The sequence below is a fragment of the Elaeis guineensis genome, chromosome 3 (assembly GCF_000442705.2).
Source record: "Elaeis guineensis isolate ETL-2024a chromosome 3, EG11, whole genome shotgun sequence".
In the NCBI taxonomy this organism is placed as follows: Eukaryota; Viridiplantae; Streptophyta; class Magnoliopsida; order Arecales; family Arecaceae; genus Elaeis; species Elaeis guineensis.
The window spans coordinates 106,797,824-106,820,663 of record NC_025995.2 but is presented as its reverse complement, the minus strand read 5'-3'; the positions used below and the strand labels follow the sequence as shown (position 1 = coordinate 106,820,663).

General features: G+C 36.6%; 1 protein-coding gene across 4 annotated transcripts; it reads left to right on the top strand.

Annotated features, from left to right (window-relative positions):
• Positions 1-818: 818 nt before the first annotated feature.
• Positions 819-22,838, top strand: LOC105041133 (CDP-diacylglycerol--serine O-phosphatidyltransferase 1). Of its 4 annotated transcripts, none has more exons than XM_010917958.4 (14): positions 819-978; positions 2,428-2,617; positions 5,357-5,422; positions 5,727-5,786; positions 6,502-6,592; positions 7,089-7,143; positions 7,259-7,338; positions 7,460-7,576; positions 7,672-7,756; positions 20,252-20,343; positions 21,180-21,433; positions 21,660-21,748; positions 21,965-22,085; positions 22,546-22,838. In XM_010917958.4, exons 2-14 carry the CDS (start codon positions 2,454-2,456, stop codon positions 22,553-22,555), a joined length of 1,284 nt encoding a protein of 427 aa, XP_010916260.1. In that variant the 5' UTR covers positions 819-978; positions 2,428-2,453; the 3' UTR covers positions 22,556-22,838. The 4 variants fall into 4 exon arrangements, with proteins under 4 accessions (XP_010916260.1, XP_073110356.1, XP_073110355.1 ...); XM_073254255.1 differs by lacking the exon at positions 819-978 and adding an exon at positions 3,008-3,132 and having other exon boundaries at positions 2,478-2,617; XM_073254254.1 differs by lacking the exon at positions 819-978 and adding an exon at positions 3,702-3,882 and having other exon boundaries at positions 2,482-2,617.
• Positions 22,839-22,840: the final 2 nt, after the last annotated feature.

Below are 22,840 nucleotides of genomic sequence, written 5' to 3'. Positions count from 1 at the left end.
AAAGATAAAATTTTAAAAAATTATAAAATAGAAATAATACAAAAATAATGGATGATATTTTATATATCTAATAATACTTTCGGTTTGATAGCGAGAAGAAAAACGGTGACAACCAATATTTTGACACTTTAGTGCATTCATCCAGCCATTAGTTGCTGTTTAATGATTTCACCATTGACACTAGGTCTAATTTATTATTAAACTTAAAACTCCCAATTTCATTCTTGAAGCTCTATCTTAGGGTATGGTATGTCATTTAGGATAAATTGTTTTTATTTTTAGAAAGCATAACATTGGGTTTTGATTTTGATATGGATCAAATAAAGGAAGTTGCAATACTTTTTAATAGAGGAAAATTATCTTTCAAAACCAAGATTTAAGAGTACATTTATCAAATTACATATATTACATAATTCTTTAAATAGATTAAAAGATCATAATTATGCATACTACTCTTAACATACATCACAATGGATACATAAGATTATTTGGGTGACTGAGGGTGAGCGTGTTACATAGAATTATGTAAATATGATACCCTAATTTTTTTGGATGTTGTGTGAGGGTAATTTTGACTTTTTATATCACGTCAACACTAACCCGACTTGGAGTATTAACCTTTTGGTCATGCAGTCAGTGGGTGTCAAGCAAACTCCCTGCAAATTAAAAAAAAAAATTAAAGAAAACAAATAGAATGGCCTCTCGTGTAAATACACAAGCTTTCAGGGGTAGTTACCTGTCCCCTTCTTCCTCTTTTGACCGTCGTACTCTCTTCCTCTGCGCTTTTTGGCCATATAAGCCTTCTGGCACTCGGTTTCTTCTCTCTCCTTCTCACTCTCTCGCAAGTGGAGGGGAGGAAAAGAAACGAAAGAAAATAAAAAAAAAGTGACGTCTTTGATCGAGTAGCATGCTTTCGACGGCCATGATCTCCTCGTCTCGTGATCGTACGGCCAGGACGTGATTGTCGGCTACGTCTATGTGAGTAATTACGAAAGAAATCGGAAAAAAGAACCACCTTTCCTTCGCTTCTCGTCCTATTTTACGCATTTGATTCGTTATTTTTTTCTTTTTCGCCTTATTATTGTCTCGAGTTATAAAGTTTTCTCTGCGACCCACTGTGTATTTTCCGTATTTTTTTTCCTCAATATTTGAAACCTTTTTTTTTTTACCCTGCCGGTTTTGTCTCGTTGAGTCAGTCTATGCGATTAGTTCGTCTTGTTTTTAAGTTTTTTTTCATTAAAGATTTGTTTTTTCGATAACTTTTTCCTTTTTTGGATCATCGCAGATTTATTTTGGAAGTTTTTCTTGGAAAGATTTGTAAAAAGATAATTTTTTTCTTGCGATTGTAACTTAGACTATTTTCCCTTCAAGATTGAATCTTTATGTGTTCTTTATTTGATGCTCTGTTCGTAGATTAGTTTTTGAAGAAACTTCGGTGGTTTTCGTTCATTCTTGTTCGAATGGGCATTCTGGCCTCTGGGTTAGAAGGCTGATGGATAATTAATTTGATCAGAGTAATGGTTTCGAGGATTTCAATGGGAGGAATGATCAGGTCTTCTAATGTCATGCTGTAATGATTTAATATTCTCTTGATCTGGGTTACTTGCGTTCCAAGTGGTGCTTTGAATTGTTATGCATGGTTACGAATCCAAGAATTTCTCGATTGGGGATTTTGTTTCTGGTCACCTGCATTGGTTTTGTTTATAAATCTGCTCATTTTTCGCTAGTAATATGTTTTTATTGATGGGATTTTTGTTGGGCCTTTTATACTTTCATTTTTATTTGGGTGGTTGATTGGTATCCATAACGGCATTTCTTTAGTAGATATGTTTTTTGCTCAGAATATCTTCTTTGTTGTACCAAGTATGCTTGCCAAATTTTTGCTCTGAGTCTTGTTGTTATCTTATATTGGATGGTTTGATGTTTCCATATGCCTAAATTTTCTCACAACCTGAATTCAGTTGAGTTGCAAACATCTATTTCACCTGCTATTCAGCTGTTAATTTGGTTAACATGCACTGCTTTTAGTTGATTTCACGACTTACTTTTAAGATTATCGACTTAAAATGTTATGTTTTTGCCCAAATCAGTTGAAATTGTTCTGATTCTTCTCCATGATTTATTCATCTACTTAGCCAATTTTCTTCATTTGTCAATCATTTTTTGGGGTCCTTTAAGCCATCATGGTGTCCATTTAAGATTTCAATTTAATAATTCACAGCCAAGTATTGTGATCATCATCATCATTATTTCTATTTTGTATTCTTTGAGAGAAGTGATTGTGATACTGATAGTTGGCCAGTATATTCTATCATACATGCACAAAACTTGAACCTACTCTATTGGTCCTCGACTTGGAAAATGATCTGTTTATTGTACCATCCCATGACCAAATTTTCTGTCTCATATCCTACTCACTATTTTCAGAGAGCAGTTGGAAGCAACTGGTGCTCATGGAGGTTAATGGCCAGAGAAAAACCAAGAGAAAAGACTGTTTTTTCCGGGAAGATAATAATGCAAATTCTCTGAACAATTTTGGTGAATTTGATCCATGGACGGCATGGGCATACAAGCCTCGCACAATTTCTTTGCTACTCATTGGAACCTGTCTTTTAGTGTGAGTCCCAATTCTTGTTTAGTTGTCAAATTCATTGGGTATTGGTACACTGGTGTATCATTTCCTTGATTTATGATGCATGTCCTCTTTATTCTTTTCTGTCTGTACCCCTCCTATGCTTTTATATTGCCATATGACTTATATGATTCTTGTTAAATATGTGATATTTTTTTCTCAAAAAGTTTAATATGCAATAATTTTAGTGGTTCTTTCTTTTACTTTTTATAAAGCCTACTAGGAACTTGTAAATGGGTAATGGACCACCACATGCATAATTGATAAGAGGAAAAAAGAACGGTAGTATAACTTTAGAGAGTTAACAGAGTAGTCAAATTTATGCATGCTTATGTATGTGCATAACTGAAAATTAATTATACTGACATTGCACAGATATAGCACAGATCTTGAGGAAATCTTGGGAAGTGCAACTTAGTTTCTGCCACTTTTTATGAATAAGATGTGGGAAGCAAAACTGCAATTCTGGTGAAGTATAATCTTGCTGCAATTCTGGTGAGGTATAATCTTTTTGAGTTGGAGTGCTGCTTCTTCTGTGACTTGAAAATTTCCACTCTTAAGGAGACACACCCGCTCCAAAATCTAAGTCTTGCTTGAGCATTTGCTGCCCGAGGCTACCAAGCTACTATTTTGTCAACCATTTTCCTTTTTTCAACGTGATATTGAAGTTCCTATTTCTGCATTCTAAGGAATAACCTTTGAGTTTACTTAGAGAATTATCGAGTAATAAATTTTATATCTTGTTATAATGTATAACACTCATATATTTGTAGATGATTCTACCTCCTAAAGTCTCCACTACCCTGATTTTAGATCCAAATATGTTCTTGGAGCAACATCTGATCTTGCTCTTGCTAACGATCCAGGGTACTTATCATCTTATGATGCATGTGTCAGATTCTATTATATATATGTACATTGCTTGCATGGTGCACTCATGCATGTGTTATGTATGTTCATGCATGCTTTCTATGTATGAAAGTATATTTTGAGCTTTTGACTTTCATTTCTCATCCACTTGGTCTTGAGATGAGGATAAAAATATCTAGATGGAGAAACCTTTTTGTAGGATTTGCAGAATTGTCCCGAACCATCCGATTTGAGGCGTACTGAGCCGTGCCGACAGCGGATCAGGATAGTTCCGGCAATCAAAATGAGAAACTAGTGAGGAGGTGGAGAGGGAGAGGCTCGGTATAGAACAGCATGGGGGTGTACCGATTTATGCCACCGACCGATCAGTCCAAGCCTTGGTATTGGCACAGCAAACCTTGCCTTTTTGTTTTCTTTCTTTAGATAGACATGATGGTTTCGACATTCAAGTGAGGGCACATCTCAGGGCCAAGCAAACAGGTCAGTCATTCAAGAGGCATTGTGACCATGGATTGTAATAATTTCACCTTTCTCTTGAGAAGAAAGAAAATTCCCATAGGGGCAAAAGACATAGGTCACCAAGCAAATGGAACAAATCTTTTGATTTAAAAGGTAAAGTGGATGAATATAATTTGATGATACATTTGTGATGATTCATTGTAAGAAAGTGTGCACTTGATATAAAATAGAGTGAAAATGGTAGTATTTTCAAAACTGTGTCAGAACAAAAAGGACAAGAGAAAGAAGCTTGTTGTCTCAAGAATATGTGCCCATGCTTGCTCTCAGCAAATCCATTTTGCTGAGCTGTATGGGGGAGGTTTGCTAAGGCAGATTTACTTGAAAAATAGAAGAAAGGATCATATTTAGTGATTGGATTAAACTCCAAAATTCAATATACAGACTTGATGATTTCAGAAAGTTGTTCATGAAATGCGATGAGGTCTCTCTTAATCTGTGAATCTTAAAACAAGATGCATGAGACAAAGCTAGGTGAAGCATGAAAATTACTAACATATAATTTACTAACTATCCATGTAATCTATGTATACAATATAAATTTGACTTGGCTATAATATCATGCATTTTAGATATACTAGTGAAACCCTGATTGGTTCATGCTTGGTGTCCAAACTATGAGACAAGGCAGACCCGGTGACACCCAGGTTATATCTTTTTTTTTTTTAAATATATATATATATATATATATATATATATATATATATATATATATATATATATATATATATATATATATATATATATATATATATATATGTTTTTATGGTTCTTTCTAACAATAGTGATATATTTTTGCTTTATAGTGGGCATCTTTTGCATTCCTCCATCCAGAAGGTCAAATATGTTGCAGTTGGAGTCTTTTAGGTTTATATAAATTAGTGGAACTGCTTTTCTTTTAATAGTCTTATGTCATGAAGAAGGTTTTACTTTAGCAGATCTGTCACAGCTAGCTTATAAAATGCTTCTATAGCTTGTGCAAGATTGCTACTTGTCATTCCATTTTTATCTGTTTTAGCTTTTATATATAAGTATCTCATTTTCCTCGGCAAGATATATTTTATGACAGAAGTTAAACTTGTTATTCGTATATTTGCTTAAGTGTATAAACGGCAAATAAATGATCTCTCTGAATTTTCTTTTTTTCATTTTCTTGAAGGGCTACAAGATTCTTTTTTCTTTCTTTTGGCTGGTTTTGTTACCAATAGTATATTTTTAGGTATAATAAATTAGTTTTGCAATAAAATCCTGACAGTTAGTTCATATTTGTTTTCGACTATAAAAATTATTTATTGTAAGAGAAATCACTGTGTCGGTGTTTGCTCTGTGTTTTCTCAGGTGGGCAAGTGGAGCACTTGATCCGGAAAGCACTGCATCTAATGATGCTGTCACATCTGTGAAGAGGTATGCTAATTATTTTTCAGCAAAAACTTGGTAATTTCTATGAGAAGTTTAACTGATCTAAACTTCCATTATTACCTGGATATTCCTATTATATTGATTAGAAACATCTGAGTCATTTGGGCGATCTTTTTTCTCAACTTGCTTGTTCCACTTCTTTTGAGATTTATATCATCTTCTATTTCATTGATAGACATAGTACTCCCTTTTTTTATCTGTTTGCATGTTTTCTTGTTTTACTATAGAAGATATTTATCTGCTCTGAGCAAGAGGAAGTCTTGCTGACCATCATCTTTGTTCCCTTTAGGGGTGTCTGGGCGATGATTGCAGTCTTTCTAGCTTATTCGTTGCTTCAAGCGCCTTCAACGTGAGTTACAACTTTTCTATTGTTGATTCTATGATCTGGCCTTATTCCATAGCCATGATAGGTTCTATCTTAAATGTTTTCTGTGGAGTAGTATAATGTGGAGATGTTTTACTATGCTTAATGATGATGGAAAAATATGAAGTCAATCCATATGCTTTTTCTTACTGCCATGTCAATTCTTTGGAACAATCCACTGTATATACAAGTGCAAAAGATGAATTTTCTACTTTCTTTTTAATCATTAAATTGCCAATATTTTATTTTAGGATGTGAACTAATTTTATTACTGTACTGAAGCAATCATTGAGGAATTTGATAGCTCACATTAACTAATTGTTATTTTAGGTTTCTTATCTGAGTTAAATTCTGGTTTATGTCAACACTTCTGTCTTAAATTACTGCTTATTTGTTTTTTTTTTTTTTTTGTTGGCGGTGACACAGTGATATGATAAGATGGTTATGGTTATGGTAGACACTGGCGCCATGTGATGTTTGTTTAAATCTGGCGATTAGCTGTTGACATTATTTTCTATCGTATAATATTTGAATTGACCAGGAAATAATTTTTGATTATGAAAAGGAATAAGAAAACAAGTCAAGTACTTGAAAATCTTCCTACTGTGGGAAAATATGCACATAAGCATTTGGTTTTGGTGATAAAACTGGACCACATAAACTGAATTTTTGCCTGGTTAATTGCTATTGTGATTTGCAGGGTACTTATCAGGCCACACCCTGCCATTTGGCGTCTGGTTCATGGGATGGCTGTTGTTTACCTCGTTGCTCTTACTTTTTTGCTTTTCCAGGTTTGTTTCTAGCCATTTAAACCTATAAGCTTGAAGGCTAGACCTGATTCTTTGTGGATGCTCATGTCTCTTGCTTGTCTATTTAGCATTATTGATTTGATATAGTATGTCATACAGCTTCTGTCAATTTGAATGACCTCTGACTGAACTAAAAGATAGCAGGGTCATTTGATTTTCTTTGCTTTTTTTCTTAGCTTTTTCCACTCCACTTTTTTCATTGGCACATACTCATTCCAATTAATACCCCATGTATAGTTACACAATCTATTTTTTATTTTAGAAATAATCATTCCATATTTAAGATTATGCTGCCTCTAGAACACTTATATTTTATACTATTTTACTGGAAACTATATTACTTTCTCTGACTTCTTGGTAGCTGTTATATTGTGCTTCGTTTGCAAGATTATCATTTAATGTACAAAGGCTAGTTATTTTGCTTCTGTCCTTTTTGAGAAGGTCATTTATTCTTTGAACATTATCTCCTATATTTCAGAACCGTGGCGATGCTCGGCAGTTAATGAAATATCTTCACCCTGATCTAGGAGTTGGTAATGCATTTTCTTGACTAGAACTTTTTTTTTTAATTTTAATTTTCTGATATAACTGTTGCTTATTTGCAATAGAAGAAAATTTTGAACTCCTCATTCATTTACATTTTTACAGAACTACCTGAAAGATCATATGGAACTGATTGCCGTATATATGTACCTGAGAATCCCAAAAGCAGGTTTAACAATGTTTATGTATGATCTCTTCGTTCACCAACCTAATTTTAATTTTTTACTTTCATATTTCTGAATCTCTTCATAATTGACATATACTGGGTTTGTGTCAGTTACTGATCTAGGTTTTATGTTTTGCTAGGAAACATTGTTTGATGAGTTTGTTCTTGCTCATATTTTTGGATGGTGGGGAAAAGCTATAATGATACGAAATCAGCCCCTTTTGTGGGTTTTGTCTGTTGGCTTTGAATTCATGGAGGTCAGTTTTCAAACATATGTCAACAATAACTAGCGAATGTTTCATTTTTTTGGTGTTTGTTTTTCTAAAAGCACACTGGTGCTAACATTTTGCAGCTAACTTTTCGTCATATGTTGCCAAATTTTAACGAATGTTGGTGGGATAGTATCATTCTGGATATCTTAATCTGCAATTGGTTTGGTGAGACCTGAGCTAGCCAACTACTATTAATTAAGTCTTCCTTTAACTTGCACATTTATGTTTTGAAGGTTCTACCCATTTTACATCCATATTCATTGCATCAATGAACAACATGAGCTTAACATGCAAAGTCAGCATACATGGATAATTGTCTGCATATTTCATAAGGAAAATCTTATTTCCATGTGTTTTGTGAGATACTCTGCAATGTACAGCCCCATATTTTGCATCAAGAAGCTTGGTATCTGGGTAAATACATTGTAAATGAGTATTAATGCCCTGATCTGCGCTCCCTTTATATTGGATAAACACTGCATAACTCCTTGCCAATACCCCCTGGCTATGCTTTTAGTTCATACCCCTATTCTCCTGTTTGCTGAAGCCCCTAGACCTTTTTATTCATTCCCTTCCCTTCTCTAGAGTGGTTCATCTTTTTTCTCTCCTGCTTTGGTAAAGAGGATTAAGTGGATCTTTGTTGGACCTTACCCATAGGATATGTGATTTTGATAAAGTCCCATTAGCTCCTCTGTGGGCACCTCATTTCTCATGGTCTTCCTCCATCTCTTCTTTTCTTTGGCTCCTCTTCCAAGCTCCCTCCATTGTCTTGGCCTCTCTCTCATTCTTGAGAGGCTAGCCAGCCAAGCAAATCTTGAAGGAGAGGATACCCCCAACGTTTCCCCACTGGCCCCACTGCTGAAGCCCACAATCTTTCTCTCTCTCTCTCTTCCAGCCATGTTGTAATGGCAGGTTTGTTTGGCCTTTGTATTTCTCTCTCATGGAATTGGAATGTTGGATTTGAAAAACTATTCCAACTATGTATTCTGATTTTTTAAAATTTTATTCCTTATTTCCTATTATATACATTTGTGGCATCAGGTCCATTGATTTATGTGCATTTTGCTTGAGAATTTAGAGATAAATTCTGAATTTCATTTATTAGATCAAGTCTCTAACAAGTTATGGAAGAAGTAGATGTACATAAATAGTCATGAATTAGTTTATATCTTCTAATGATTAGAAAATATTCTCTCACTCAATTATTACAGCTTTCATATTAGTTTGCTCCAAATTCGTCTTTAATTGAATATAATTCTTTATACCTATGATAAAATAAGATTGCGACTAAGGTACAATCGTTCATTAACTATACCTTGGTTAGCCTTATATATAAGGTAATCCTACATTTGTGGCATTATTTGATCCCATTAACACCCACAATGCGCAATTCAATTTGGAGGTGCTTGAATGACATTATGAATGGATCTGAGCCCATTATTAAATGAAACTGAGACCTCTAATTAATGAAGGAGAAGAGGGAGAAAGGGCATTGGCATTCTCTCTTAATCCCTTCACACTATTCTTCTTCTTACTTCAAAAGATCTGATTTATCTTAATATTTTGTTTGATGTTTTCCTCGATTTTATGGTAAAATAATTGTTTCAATCCAGGACTGTCGAATCGGAATCAGATCCCGTGCCGGCCAACTGGTGGTACAGTTCGATATGGGTCCCTATTGGTCCGTGCTAGGCTGAACAGACAGGGCAGAGAAGGGGAGAGGGAGAAGAAAGAGAGGAAGAGAGAGAGGAGGGGAGAAGAAGAGAGAGGGGAAGCGAGGGCCTTCGGTGGTCATCAGAGGCTAGTGAGCTCTTGCCGAGCTCGATAAGGGTGGAGGGAGGGAAGGAGAGAGAGGGAGAGGTTCTTATCGAGTGTCTGGAGGCTGTTGGAGGCCTCTAGATGGATGGTGATGCCGCTACGACATCTCCGACGGTTTGCACCGAAGGGCCTGAGGGTGGTTGAGATTGGAGGAGGGCCTCCACCCTCTAGTGTGAAATAGGGGTTTGCCCCTGTTTCGCTTTTCTTTTAGATTTTATCGCGTAAAATCGGTAACCCAGTTATCGACTTCGTGTATTTTGTTTTTTTTTTATCATTTCGGTCGAAGTCGGCAACTTGGTTGCCGACTTCATGCGATAAATCCCAAAAAAAAAGATAAAATAGGGGTGAGCTTCTGTTTCGCACTAAAGGACGACAGAGGCTTTTCTCCAACCTTGGTTGCCCTTAGGCCCCTCGGCACGGGCTGCCGGAGGCCCTCTCTTCCTCTTCCTCTTCTTCTTTCTCCCCTCTCTCTTCCTCTCTTTCTTCTCCCTCTTTGTGAGATGGCTGCTGTGCCCAAGATTTTTTGAACTGGTATCGGACGTCGTTCCGATCGTCGGTCGGTACGATATGGTATCGGTTCGGTATCGTACCGACACACAGTACGGCAGGCATGTCGGTCAAACCGGCATGTCCAATTTTTTTTTAATTTTTTAAGGAGTATTTAATGATTTTTTTTGTTTTTTGAGAAATTTTGATTAATAAAACTATTTTTTGATCCCAAATTGTGTTTTTCGAAAGAATGAGTATCCAAAAAAATGTCACTTTTTTACGAAGTAACAAATAATTCAAAGAAGAGACCAGATGTTTGGATTAACAGCCCAGACAAGTTGGCAGCCCTTTTTCTTTTTCAATTTCATTAAGTATATTTGATGTAATAATCGATTAGGTCAAGCTAGAGTCTAGGGAAAAATTGATAGGACCTTTGCTTCGACTAATTGGTTAGAATTATATCCTGAATCCATTGTTGATGATGATGCTGATGATGTTGATGTTGATGATGATGATGATGTTGATGATGATGTTGATGATGATGTTGATGATGATCTAAGGATGTAGCTAGCGTCGTGCATCTCAGCTGAAGCATCAACAGATTTGTGAAAAAATATTCTTCCATCACAATATGTCAAGAAGTTGATGATGCTTCGTCTAGTAGGACCAGTCCAACCATCATACATTACAATTAATCCATACACAGGCCACTTGCTCTGAAAGGAGGCAATCCACTTCTCTAAATCCTTCTTATTGCTGTCAAGAAGCTCACCATAGATATCTTTTGATCCTGGAGGATCAACACCTGGACCGACAATATAGATGAAATGACAGTGCGATAATACGGATTGTCTACTGTATTCCCTGGAATGTGATTGAAGTGAAACCACGATTCAATAGCTTTCCACATATCCCTCTTCTTATTTTTTCTCAACATAGTATCAATCCTCTGTTGCTTGGAGTCTCTGCTAGGAAAGGAATGTGGATCCAAATCATGAATAGTAGCTCCTTCTGGAATCTTCTTGGAGGACGTCTTTCTATCACCAAATCCTTCCAATATGGATGCAAGATGGCTGGTGCCTTTACTGGTGGGCTCTCTAACTAAGAATGTCTTCCTAATCTGTGCTGACTCAGACTCAGCTGTACTGCTCTCTGAGTCTGATCCGTCCTCATAAACTGACGGTCCAAATCGAGTTCTATGTTTGACCAACTTCTCTAGCTGTCAGTGATCATTCAAACTCATCTAAATGGCAGCATCGATCTATACCTTCTCATCTGATGGAACAGATCCTTGTCCTTCTTCTGACTTTCTAAAGTAATAAGAAGGTGGTTTGACTGCTCGATGATCCATCTTTGCCTTCTTCAAATTTTTTCTTCGTCGCTTTAAAATCAGCAAAGTGCTTCTTTATGAGCTGACGGACCTCTTGTGGACACTTATGGCACATAGCTACATCCAGATAGCCACCGGTCAAATGTTGCTTTAACTGTGTAGCCCCTCTTTCTTTGAATTCTATGGCACATCATTTACATCTCCAATGACGCTGATTTGAGAGCATCTCTCCATGCTTTCAACCAATATCATGCTCGGGATCAAGGTTCACTGTACCGGTACCGGAGGGCGTTTCAGTCTCAGACCAGTACGGTACGGTACCGGTACCATACCGTACCGACACACGGTATGCCTAGGCGTACCGATCCGGTACCGGTACACAATATTTTTTTCGATTTTCAAATTTTTTTTTTTGGATTTTTGAAGTTAATAATTGATAAATACAACTTCAATATGGCATTATATTGCATATTATTGACATACTTGGGTTCAATTTGGAGTTAGGTTGCGGTACAAAGACTCTTGATCCAAAATTTCAAACATATATTTATTTACATTATATTTCAACTATGTCATCTTAAAATTAAAGAAAAAATATATAAAATACGCATTAAAATGTATCTAAATATGTAAGTACAAAGCGCAATAAACCTTAAGATGTACTCTATATTTAATTTCTTGTCGAGTGTCTGTGACGCTCGTAGATGTCTGGATCATCAATATAATCTGAAGGGATATCAGTCCAACCCTCTAGCCAAGCTGCACCGTACTCTCGAATATTCATCATCCCATAAGGCATCCTCTCTGGATTGTAAGACATTTCAGATCTCTCGTTAAAATTCTGACTCTGAGAAGTATCCTCGAGATGATGGTACGGTTGTGGAGAAGCCCATCCAAATATGCCAGTAGCAAAATCTGATCCGTAAGATGCTCCAGACTGCATAGGATAGTAACCACTAGAAAATATCTCGGATGCACCATATGCATATGGATCATAAGGTGGCTATGGATAATAGGATCCATAATGCGAGGATGATCCAGATACATCCATGGACCCTACTCCACGTGCAAGATCGTCCGCAGTATATATATATAATTAAAATATATGCAAGTATAACAAAACACGATAGTTTTATGATAATTAAAATAATTATATATAATTTTAAAATAATTTTAATAATTATTTTAAAACTTATAAATTCAAAATAAATATGTTATATGCTTCAAATAATATTTTTAAATTAATTAAAATATAATACTATTTTTATATATTTTTTATTTTATAATTAAATTTTTTAATTTAAATAATAAAAAAATAATTTTTTAATTTTAAATATTTGAAAAAAAATTTGAAATTAGATTTAAGTAGCTTGAATCATTCTAAACATGATTCTCAAACTCTAATTTTTTTCTCTAAAATTTATTTTTTTTAATTTTTAAATAAATAAATATTTAAAAATATTTAAAAAAATATATAATTAACGAAAATTAACAATTTTGATGTCATCATGTAGATCTTCCAAAGATCTATCACATATAATTAAATCATACCAAAATTATAAGATTTTGGCATGATTTTCTCTTATTTTTATTTTACCTCATTTTTATCCTATTTCTAACAACTAAAATAAAAAAAAAAATATTTACTAACAAAATAATGGATTATCTTACCTCCGGCCAAAGATCAGCCTCTTCTCAAATCACTCCTCCAATTTCACAAAATTTTGCCTTCTTTTCTAATTTTTTGGAGGTCTCAACGATTAAGTTGCCCACAGCCATGGGTGTTCTCTGAGAACTCTCAAAGAACACCAAAGGCCTGGTGCTTATTAAAGCACCAGGCCCTCCCCCCATGTGAAGTGGGCCATGCCCATTTCTCTCCCCCCTCCCTCCCCCCAACCACGTGAAAAGGTCCCTACCTTCCCCCCTCCCCCTCCCTTGGGCGGTACGGTTCGGTTCACCCTGAACCGATCCAGAATCGAGTCGTACCGCCTGGTTCCGGGCAGTTCGGTGTGGTTCGGGGTCCTTTTCCGAAAAATAGGCCCGAACCGGACCGGTAAGGGACCGGTCCGGCTCGGTACGCTCCGTACCGGGCGGTTCGGCCTGGTACGGCGAACCATGCTCAGGATCCTTCTTCTTCCGTAATGGATCCATTTCTGAGAATTGACAAGCACATTACTTTAATAACTACGTAAAAAATGATAGATTTCATTTATCTAATTTTTTAATTTTTTATGAATTATTTAATTATTTTTATTATTTTTTAAAAAATAATTATGTTAAAAAATAAAAAAATTATGAAAAAAATTGATCGTAGACCCATATAGGATCCTACCATTTATGCTACATATAAATTTCTTAGTCCATAGAGAGCGATAAAATGCTTTTTTTTTTCAAAATTTAGGCCTAGAATACTATGCACAAGATGCGTCAAAACATTGATCAATCGACATCAAATTTATGTCGAAAGTAGCTTGTAAGACCCTCATAATCTGATTTTACATTTCTTTTCGATTTTTATTTTTTTAAATAATTTTTTATTTCAAAAATATATTTTTAATTCTAAAAATTATATATTTAACAAAAATTAATGATTTTAGTGTCATTGTGTAGATCTTCCATAGATCTACAACATATATTAAAATCAAACAAAAAAATAAAATTTTGACATAGTTTCTTTTTGTTTTTTCATTTTCTAAAAAAAAAAAGAGGAGGAAAGGTGAAGAACGGGAGTTAGGATCGAATACGTATCTCTAATCAAGCTTGATCACGTATTTTTCGGCCGTTCTTGAAATAGAAAAGGGACGAAAGATGCCTTTGCTGCATCGAAATAACAGAGAGAGTCTTTCGGCTTCCTCTCAGGCCTTTCTCCCTCTTAAAATAGTTAAACCGGTCGGTTCGGTTCGATCCCCATATTGTCCGGTTTGGGTCTGAACCGGACAGTTCATTAATTTTTTTTTTCTGTGCCGGTTTGCATGGTTGAACCGGACCGTTTGGCCGCCGGTTCGGTTTGGAACACCTCGAACTGGACGATTCGGGATGGTTCTGAAAATCATGGCTATGCCGTTTTGTATGCTGGAACCGGACCGATTTCCTGCTGGTACTGTTCGGCATAGCCTAAACCGTCCGATTCAGGATGGTTTGGCGAACGGTGGATTCGATGAGTTTTGGCAAATCTTAAATTCTTGACTGATTCTTTTGTAGTATTTAATTATCTTTTTTCTCACTTCATTTTTGAAATCTTCTACTAGTTCTGCAGTGTAGTTCTTAGACTCCAAAAATGCTGTGATTGTCCTTGTGGAGTCAATTTGGAACTTGATGATATGTTGGTTCTAATTTGGTTGTGACTTTTTGGAGAGAAAGGGAGGCAGGCAGTCTGCACTAATTATGTAGGTCCTACTACTTGGGATGCACCATCCAAGATTTAAGCCCAGAATCTCTAGTGGTTGGTCAAAGGGGTATGATCACCTGGATAATTGCCAGCTTGGAACTTGATGGTGTGACTTTGCTTTATGCAATCTTTCTCTTGGGAGCCCCATCTTTAACTAAATGAGTTCCATCCTTGCTCAACCTATCTAGGGTGGCAATTTTTGACCTGGCCCTGCCTTGAAATAAATAGGCTTTTTGTTGATGTTCTTGTTAATTGGATTTAATATGGCTTAGCTGAAGCCACATCAACTGTAAGTGGGTCAGATATGGGTTAGGACTTTCCAATTGGTGAATTATCATGGGTAGAAGTGTAGAACAAACCTTTAAGGTCCATTCCCAAACCCTGAGGATAGTAGTAATCGTACTATGGTTTATTGCCTACTCAAGGATAGGTTCAGATGATTAGGAAGGTTGTATAATTAATGGTTTAAAGAATAAAAGTTATGGAAATGGTGTGTTTAAGATTTATCATGTTTTCTTCTCCACTTCAAGTTTGCTCGTTGCTTCTGCACTTATTGCCTTTTTTTAGATATCAAACATAAATATCATATTATTGGCCATATTTTATTTTTTTCATTTACTAATGTATATAATTGACAAGCGAAGCACTACTTGGGGTGGCTAGTTGGATATGCATCCACGTAAAATAAATGGATGGTATATGGGCTTATGCAATTCAACGGTTCAACCTGATTACAAATGGGTTGGGTCTTGGTTGAGGGTTTTTTGTTTTCTGTTCTTTTTGGTCCCAACCTGAGCCAACGTGTACCTGACACCATTGACCCATTGCCACCACTGTAACAACCTATTTCTACGGAGTAAACTTCTTGTCCTGATATTAATCTCTCTCTTCTTAAATTGCATATACTTTTTCCACCCATCTGTTTGTAGGATAGTTCTAGTGTCATATTGTCATCATCTCACACCCAATATATAGCTATTGTTCAACTGCTTTTATTCTGATCTCTGCTGACCAGCATCTCCCCATTGCCTGAATGGAATGGAACTGGTGGCTTGGACCCACTGCAATAATGGGCTTTTCTGTTTGCCCCCCTTTCTTTTTTTTTTTTTTGTAGGTGGGGCATGACACTAGAGTGATTAATGTTGCCACCTAATCAAGCAATTCAAACAAAATGGCCGCCTCACTGTGAGCCACTAGAGTGATCCAATCTTTCCATGTAAACCAGTGACTAAATCAATGTTGCCTATGTCATCAAATTATTCTCACCTGACAGATTCTCACCCTTATCTTCCATCTCACCCATACACCTGTACTTAGGCTGCTTGAATCATGCCATTTACTCAATACTCAGCCATCCATCCAGGCCTACATGTGATGTATGGATGAATGCTTTATTTTTTATTATTTTCTAATTTTTCTTGTGTTTGGTTGTGGACACAGAAAAGGTGCAGTGACAACCTTCTCCCTGTTCTTTTCCTTAAGAAAAATCTTCTCTCAGTTTTGATATGCAAATATTTCTTTTAGGAGTCTGTTGATTCTAGTACACAGTTCACTTTGGAAGTATATTTTTTTTAAAACCCTAGATAACAATGATGTTGATGGATGGCCCATAGCATTAGGAGAAATACTAAGGGTTTGTTTGGATAATTGGGCTAAAATTCGTATTGGATTCGTTGATCGAGCCAGTACAACCAGTAAGATTGCAGGAATACAGGTTGGGCTAGGATTCGGGTTGACTCACTCCAAAGTTTTTCTTGGGTATTTAAGAATATAGGCCCAACCTAGCTTGTAATCTTATGATCTTGCTGGTTGTACTGGCCCAATTCACAATTCAATAGAATTTTCAGCCCAATCATTCAACTAGGCCTTAAGATGTTTTGCATTCTTAGCCAGTATTATAGGAATCAAGCTAATTGAAATCTTTGCCAATATAATAAACTCAATATTAACCATACTATTCTAATATATTCGTTAAGGTATTTAATTATTGAAATTGTTTTGAAATTTTTAAAGATTGGTTAGCAAATTTTGGCTAATGCCATGATATTGTGTTGGTCGATATCTTGAGATATATTGATTTATATTGACCAGATAATGAGGGCCAGCATATCAACTAGTATTGTGTAGGCAGCTACTCAGCACAGATACATACAAATAACTTTACCGAGATGAAACTATTTATTTCGAACCAACTCTTTTTTATTCTTATATATAGTTCTTCTGTGGCATAGTGTATTGTGATTTTAAATAACAGGAATTGTAATGTCATACATATAGCTGCCAAATAATTAGTTTCTGAGTTTGTACAGTAAATCATAATGTATAGCAGCCACATAGTTAGTTATATAGCATGATAACTGTTGACAATTATTATTTTCTAAAAAGAGTATTTCCATTATAAACAAGGACATGCTTTATGACCAAGAAAATAATAATAACTTTGGATGCGCTTTCCATCTTGTTCACCTGGCTTGTGTTCTTAATCTAAGACTTCATGCTCTAGTATGAGTCTCACCTTGTTCGGGCATTTCTTCATTTAATTTTGCCATCCATGTTTTGAGAACTGGGATACTCTAATATGTTGAGAATCATTACATTCATTAATAAGTATTTTTAAGATAATATTTCAGTTTCATATTAAAATAGTGTGAAAATATCCAGTAAGATTAGCATTATTAAATATTATATTGGAAATATATCTCAACCGAATCTAACCTTAAGATGGAAATAGTGGCTGTTATAATGGCCTTTATTAGACATTATTAAAATTAAAAATGTGGTAGCCACTACACCTCTGTAATGCTCAGTTGCAAATTATTAACCATTATGGTAACATAACACTTACATCTAGATTCTTATGTCAGTACTCTTTCCATAATTTGCAAAACATAAATCAACAATCTTAATTTATTCGCACATTGAATGTGTGCTTCTAGAAGGATTTAGGCTTGACAATGATTTGTAATCACAACAATGAACAAATAGAAAAGAAGATAGTAACTTCTGGAAGGACATTCTTAAGAAAAATCTAATTACAAGAACATGTTATTCTTCTTTTCTCCACTAAAGGTGAACATTTTTTCGTAATTGGTGGAAATCAAAGGATAAGCTATTGCTGATTTCTTTGGTAGATTGTTACAGGATCATTTAATTCTTAACTGAGTGGTAAGGAGCAGCATCTGTGCATGGTGAATTAAAAGTGTTCATGGCAGTAGCATGTTGATAAGCCAAAGGATTTAGTGACCTTTTTTATGGGATGACTTAGCTGAAAAACTATTCTAGGTTTCCTTTTTTAATTATATCGACAAAGGGGGCAGGTCATATATGAAGTGGTCATTGAGATATGATCTTAGATGAAGATTTCAAATCTTCTCACAAGACACTGCTCTCCTTGATCTCCTTCTCTTTGTTTTTAGCTAGAAAGAGTGGAAATGGACGGGGGAGAAAGTTCTTGATTGTACTTGGGTAGTACCACCAGATCCCCTGCATGAATTATCTATTTTCAAAGCTAATTGCAGGTGGTACACTTAGAACCATGGTTCGTCAAACCGTTCCGAATCGGACGGTTCAGGGCATTCTGAGTCATGCCAATCGCAAATCGGGACGGTTTAGTCTTGCCAATCGGAACATCAGATGAGGGAGAGGGAAAGAGATGAAGAGAGAGAGAGAGGAGGGGAGGGAAAGAGGGAATGCCACTGTTGGAGGGCCAGTGGCGGTTCGTCGAGGCCGTCGGTGGTCCGCGGACGTTCCACAGCTTTGTGTCGCCCAATAGGGCATTTAATCGAGAGAGATAGAGAGGGTGAGTGAGGGTACCGAAGGGAGGTAGAGCTGGCGGAGAGGCTGCTGGATGGCTGCCGTGGCCACTAGATGGCAGAAAAGGTGCGGCGGGCGGAGCTGCGGCTGTAAAATAGAGATGACCTTTCCTGTTCATCGTATTTTTTTAAAACGATGATGAATAGTAAAATCGACAATAGGTTTATTAGCTTCAGTTAAGTGAAGCTAGCAAACATATTGCTGGCTTTATTGTCGTCGGAATGTTTAAAAAAAAAAATCCTGTGAAACAGACGCGATCGTCTCTATTTCATGCCTGTAGAGCTGCGGGTCACGATTTCACCGTCCGGCGGCCATAACGGCTAGCCGGAGGTCCTTCGGCCCCTTCGCCGACCTCCCCTCTTCTTTTCCTCCCTACTCTCTCTCTCTCGGCCACTATTTGGCGAAGGAAATGGAGGCCTTGGTGGCCCTCCAAGTGTACCCGCGGCCTGTCTATGGCCACTGTAGGCATCTCCTCTGGCCACCCTCTCCCTCCCTCTTCCTCCCCTTCCCCTCTTTCTCTCTTTTCCTTCTCTCTGGTTCCTTTCTTCGCTTGTTTGTCGGTTTGGACTGGTCCGATCCGATACGGATCCATACTGACTCGTACTGCCGGCTGGCTGGCACAGATCCTGATACTGATTTTGCAGACCTTACTTTGAACTACTTAATTCACAAACTATTCTAGGCCTCAAGCACTTTTGAGTTGCTTCACCTTGTTCTAATCCTGAGTCAAAGGTAACTATGCCAAGACCTATTCGGTATGGCGCGAACCATTTGTGTCAAATTGCTTCAACATTTCGCACTCTGACTACATCAGAGTTAGACATCTCAAAGGCTGCACAAAAGTTATAGTTATTGGAACTAGAATGCGAAAGAAAAATGGAAGAAATGGGTTGCACAATTGTTATAGTTTCTTGGACTAGAACTTGAAATAATAACAATGGAAGAAATCTAAGAACATGGTGGAAGGAAGATGTCTATTTTATGTGATTGATGGTTTGGACAGGGTTGAGGAGAATGTTTTTAAATGAGATGCAATTACATGTAAAAACCTTATAAACTTGAACCATAGAAGTTCGCCAGTTGATGTTGCCATGGATGCACTTTATTCCACTCCAAGGGTTAACAAGTTAAACAGATTAAAATTGCTTTTGAACATGTTAAGGTTAATAAGTTGAAGAGCCTTTTGGCAACGTCCGGTAGGCAGGGAATGAATATGATTTATGGCATAAAATTGTAAAGATTTTTCAAAAAATCTACAACGTGCAAGGCAAGAAGTGCCTTTGGAGTGGGACATGCTGGGTAGCGGCTAGCACAACATGTGCCATTTTGTATCAAATCACATGCAGTGCTGTTTTCAAACACTTGCCTTGTGCACTTATACAGTAGTGAGCAGTATCAGACAAGTGGTGTGAAATGCTGGTACTGGCTTGGCGCGGGTATGTTCCTGATGGCATGGGCTGGCATAGGCTGATGTTTGAAACACTGGTGCAAGGGAAACCGCAACATGTTAATCGCTTGATAACACTAGATGCTTAACCTGGGTCAGACTTGGTAATGGAGTTTGAGGAGGTCATTAAAATGACAACTGTTGAGGTTAGGTGGGTAACTCAAATGAGAAAAAGAGTGGCTTGATGTCCTTCTGTGCGATGCCTTACATGCTTCATTCTGCTAATATTCTTCTCAAGTTCTATTTACTGTCTATTATAATCTAAATTGAGATCTTTCTTTCTTTCTTTCTTTCTTTTTTAAATGTTGTCTGATTTTTATGCACTTCTTGAGACTACTGCTTGTCATGATGATAGCCATTTGGTCCATGGTCCAGGTATATGGGCAGGAATGCGCAGTGTTAGGTACTTTGATGGGAAAACATACGAGTGGGTTGGTATAAGCCGCCAGCCAAATATCATTGGTAAGGTATGTTCTATTTTTAGCATTTTACTTCTATTAGGATCTTCATATTTTGTGGTACAACATATGCTCCATTTTGCACCTTGGTTTGTGAGATAATTTCGTAATCGATTATTGACTGAAGCCATTGTTTAAGAAATGAATGACTTGAAATATTGATCTTTTTCTCCCTCTTCAATGAACAAAGATTTGAATGCATATTTTCTCCAGAAAAAGGGAGATAATCCGATGTTGCGGTTTGCCTGAGCATATATTATGCAACACATATTCCAATTCCAATGACCTTCTGCCACACTAAAAACGGAACCATGAAAAAGTAAAACAAAGTTAACAAACATGTACCAAAAAAGCAAAGTAAAACAAAAAGTAAACAATCTATATCAGCCTGTTTACTAGGAAGGCTTAGCTCATGAACTGTGCATGGAATATGGATTATTGACGTGACTGAGATCAAGTCCTCCCTGTATCAGTGTGGGATCATTTTCTAACCGTAGTATAGGTGATTAATCTACAAATGACTCTTATTGAACAATTGCTTATTTCCTTTTTAGATGGCTCAAGGAACTGGAATTTACTTCTCATTTAAATCAAATATTTATTTTGCATTGTTTTCACTAATCTCACATTCTTCAGAACATATGTTTTTTAAAAAGGAATGTAGTGGTTGCTGAGTTTGATTATCCGTATTTGGTTCATACTCCATCCAACACATATTATGAGCTTTTGTTTGCATATCCTGGACCTTCAGAACTGCCAATATCATTGCTGAACTAAAGCATTTGCTCTATATTATTTTCCTTTTATCTATTTGGCTTAATTTCATTTTCTTCTTGGCCTTCAAGGTGAAAAGAACACTGGGCCAGTTCACACCTGCACGATGGGACAAAGATGAATGGCATCCTCTGCTTGGGCCTTGGAGGTTCATCCAAGTGCTCAGCCTTTGCATTGTGTTTATGACTGTAGAGCTCAACACCTTTTTCCTCAAATTTTGTCTCTGGATTCCTCCTCGAAATCCCTTGGTTGTGTATAGATTGATTCTGTGGTGGCTAATTGCGATACCAACCATCCGCGAGTACAACACCTACTTGCAAGACAGGTATTCCCATTTCTAACAAATTACAAGAATGTAGGATTACAAACTTGAATTCATTTGCATATGAATGACAAACAATCTCAAATGTGATTGGATTAGGCTATATTTCAAGGTCCTAGTTCAAGTAAACATGAGATATTCTAAAACTATAAAGATATTTCATCTCTTAGGCAAGCATGCTCGCATGTTTTGTGGCTAAAAGGAATCTTTCTTATGATGATGATTTCAGAAAGCCTGTGAAGAAGGTAGGAGCATTCTGTTGGCTTTCGCTAGCAATATGCATAGTGGAGCTTCTTATCTGTATCAAGTTTGGCCACGGTGAGTGCTATCTCCCTTTTTTTTTTTTTTTTTTGATCAAAAGGGAGGGGGACCCACCTGATGGTGAGTGCTATCTTTCGTATTATTCTTAGTGCACACTTCATTTTGTGGACCATAGATTTGCTTGAGACTGATTTATTATTATTGTTGTTGTTGTTGTTATCATTATTTGTTTATTATTTATTTTGAGGAAACTATTTATTTATTTTTTACCAGGTCTCTTTCCCAACCCAATGCCCCCTCGGCTGATAATTTTCTGGACATGTGTGGGTTTGGTCCTCATGATCTTCCTGCTTGTTTGGTCATGGCATATTCATCGGGCAATGATGAGAAAAAGGTTATGATCACAATTGCAGTGTTCACTTTTATTGATTCTTTTTCCCATCTTCTTCTTAATTTCTCAACATATATCATGTACATATGAATCACTTTCAAGTTCTGTAAATGCCCTAGTCATTGCTTGGACTGGCAACATGTCTGGCATGTAGAGGATAAATTTTCCTCCCATTTCTAGTTGCGGCAATAGCGTTTTTAATGCCAGATTCCTTTGCCCCTCTCCTCTGCTGCTATTTTTTGAAACATTGAATTTGATTTGGTGTAATTTATTTTGTGAAAAATGAGCATAATGCAAAGTATCTTTTTTATGGAATAATCCTTTCGTCTCTACCTTGTGTTCATGCTGTTGCATAGCATTTAGAGGGGCTCATTCTTCAACTAATGCTATAGGCTACCTGAAACATTGAGTCAGTTTCATTGCGAGCTTTTTCATGTTGAATCAATTATTTGTTCATGTACAGAACATTCTGAAGGGCGGTACTGATAGAGTTGAGCTCTGTTGCTATGACTGATGGAATTTTAGAGTTTATGCTGTTAGTATGTATGCAATGTCTAGAATGTCGGTCGGTGGAGGAATCAAACTTGTCGGGTGGACTGTGTTTAATAATTTAAAAGATGTGAATCTTATTCTGTGGTAACTTTTGGTGAAGACATTCTGATGTGCTTTTGGATGAATCATGTTCCGAAAGCATGTGGCCTTTGTCGGCCTTCTGGAATTCGGTATTTGGAATGGCTGATGCACTCAATTGAGTCAGC

What these genes read in the sequence shown, in the direction of transcription:
- LOC105041133 (XM_010917958.4), top strand. Translation starts at nt 2,454, where the DNA reads ATGGAGGTTAATGGCCAGAGAAAAACCAAGAGAAAAGACTGTTTTTTC. An exon ending in TTGGCTTTGAATTCATGGAG is followed by an intron (nt 7,577 to 7,671) that starts GTCAGTTTTCAA and finishes AACATTTTGCAG; the next exon opens with CTAACTTTTCGTCATATGTT. An exon ending in AGCCAAATATCATTGGTAAG is followed by an intron (nt 20,344 to 21,179) that starts GTATGTTCTATT and finishes TTGGCCTTCAAG; the next exon opens with GTGAAAAGAACACTGGGCCA.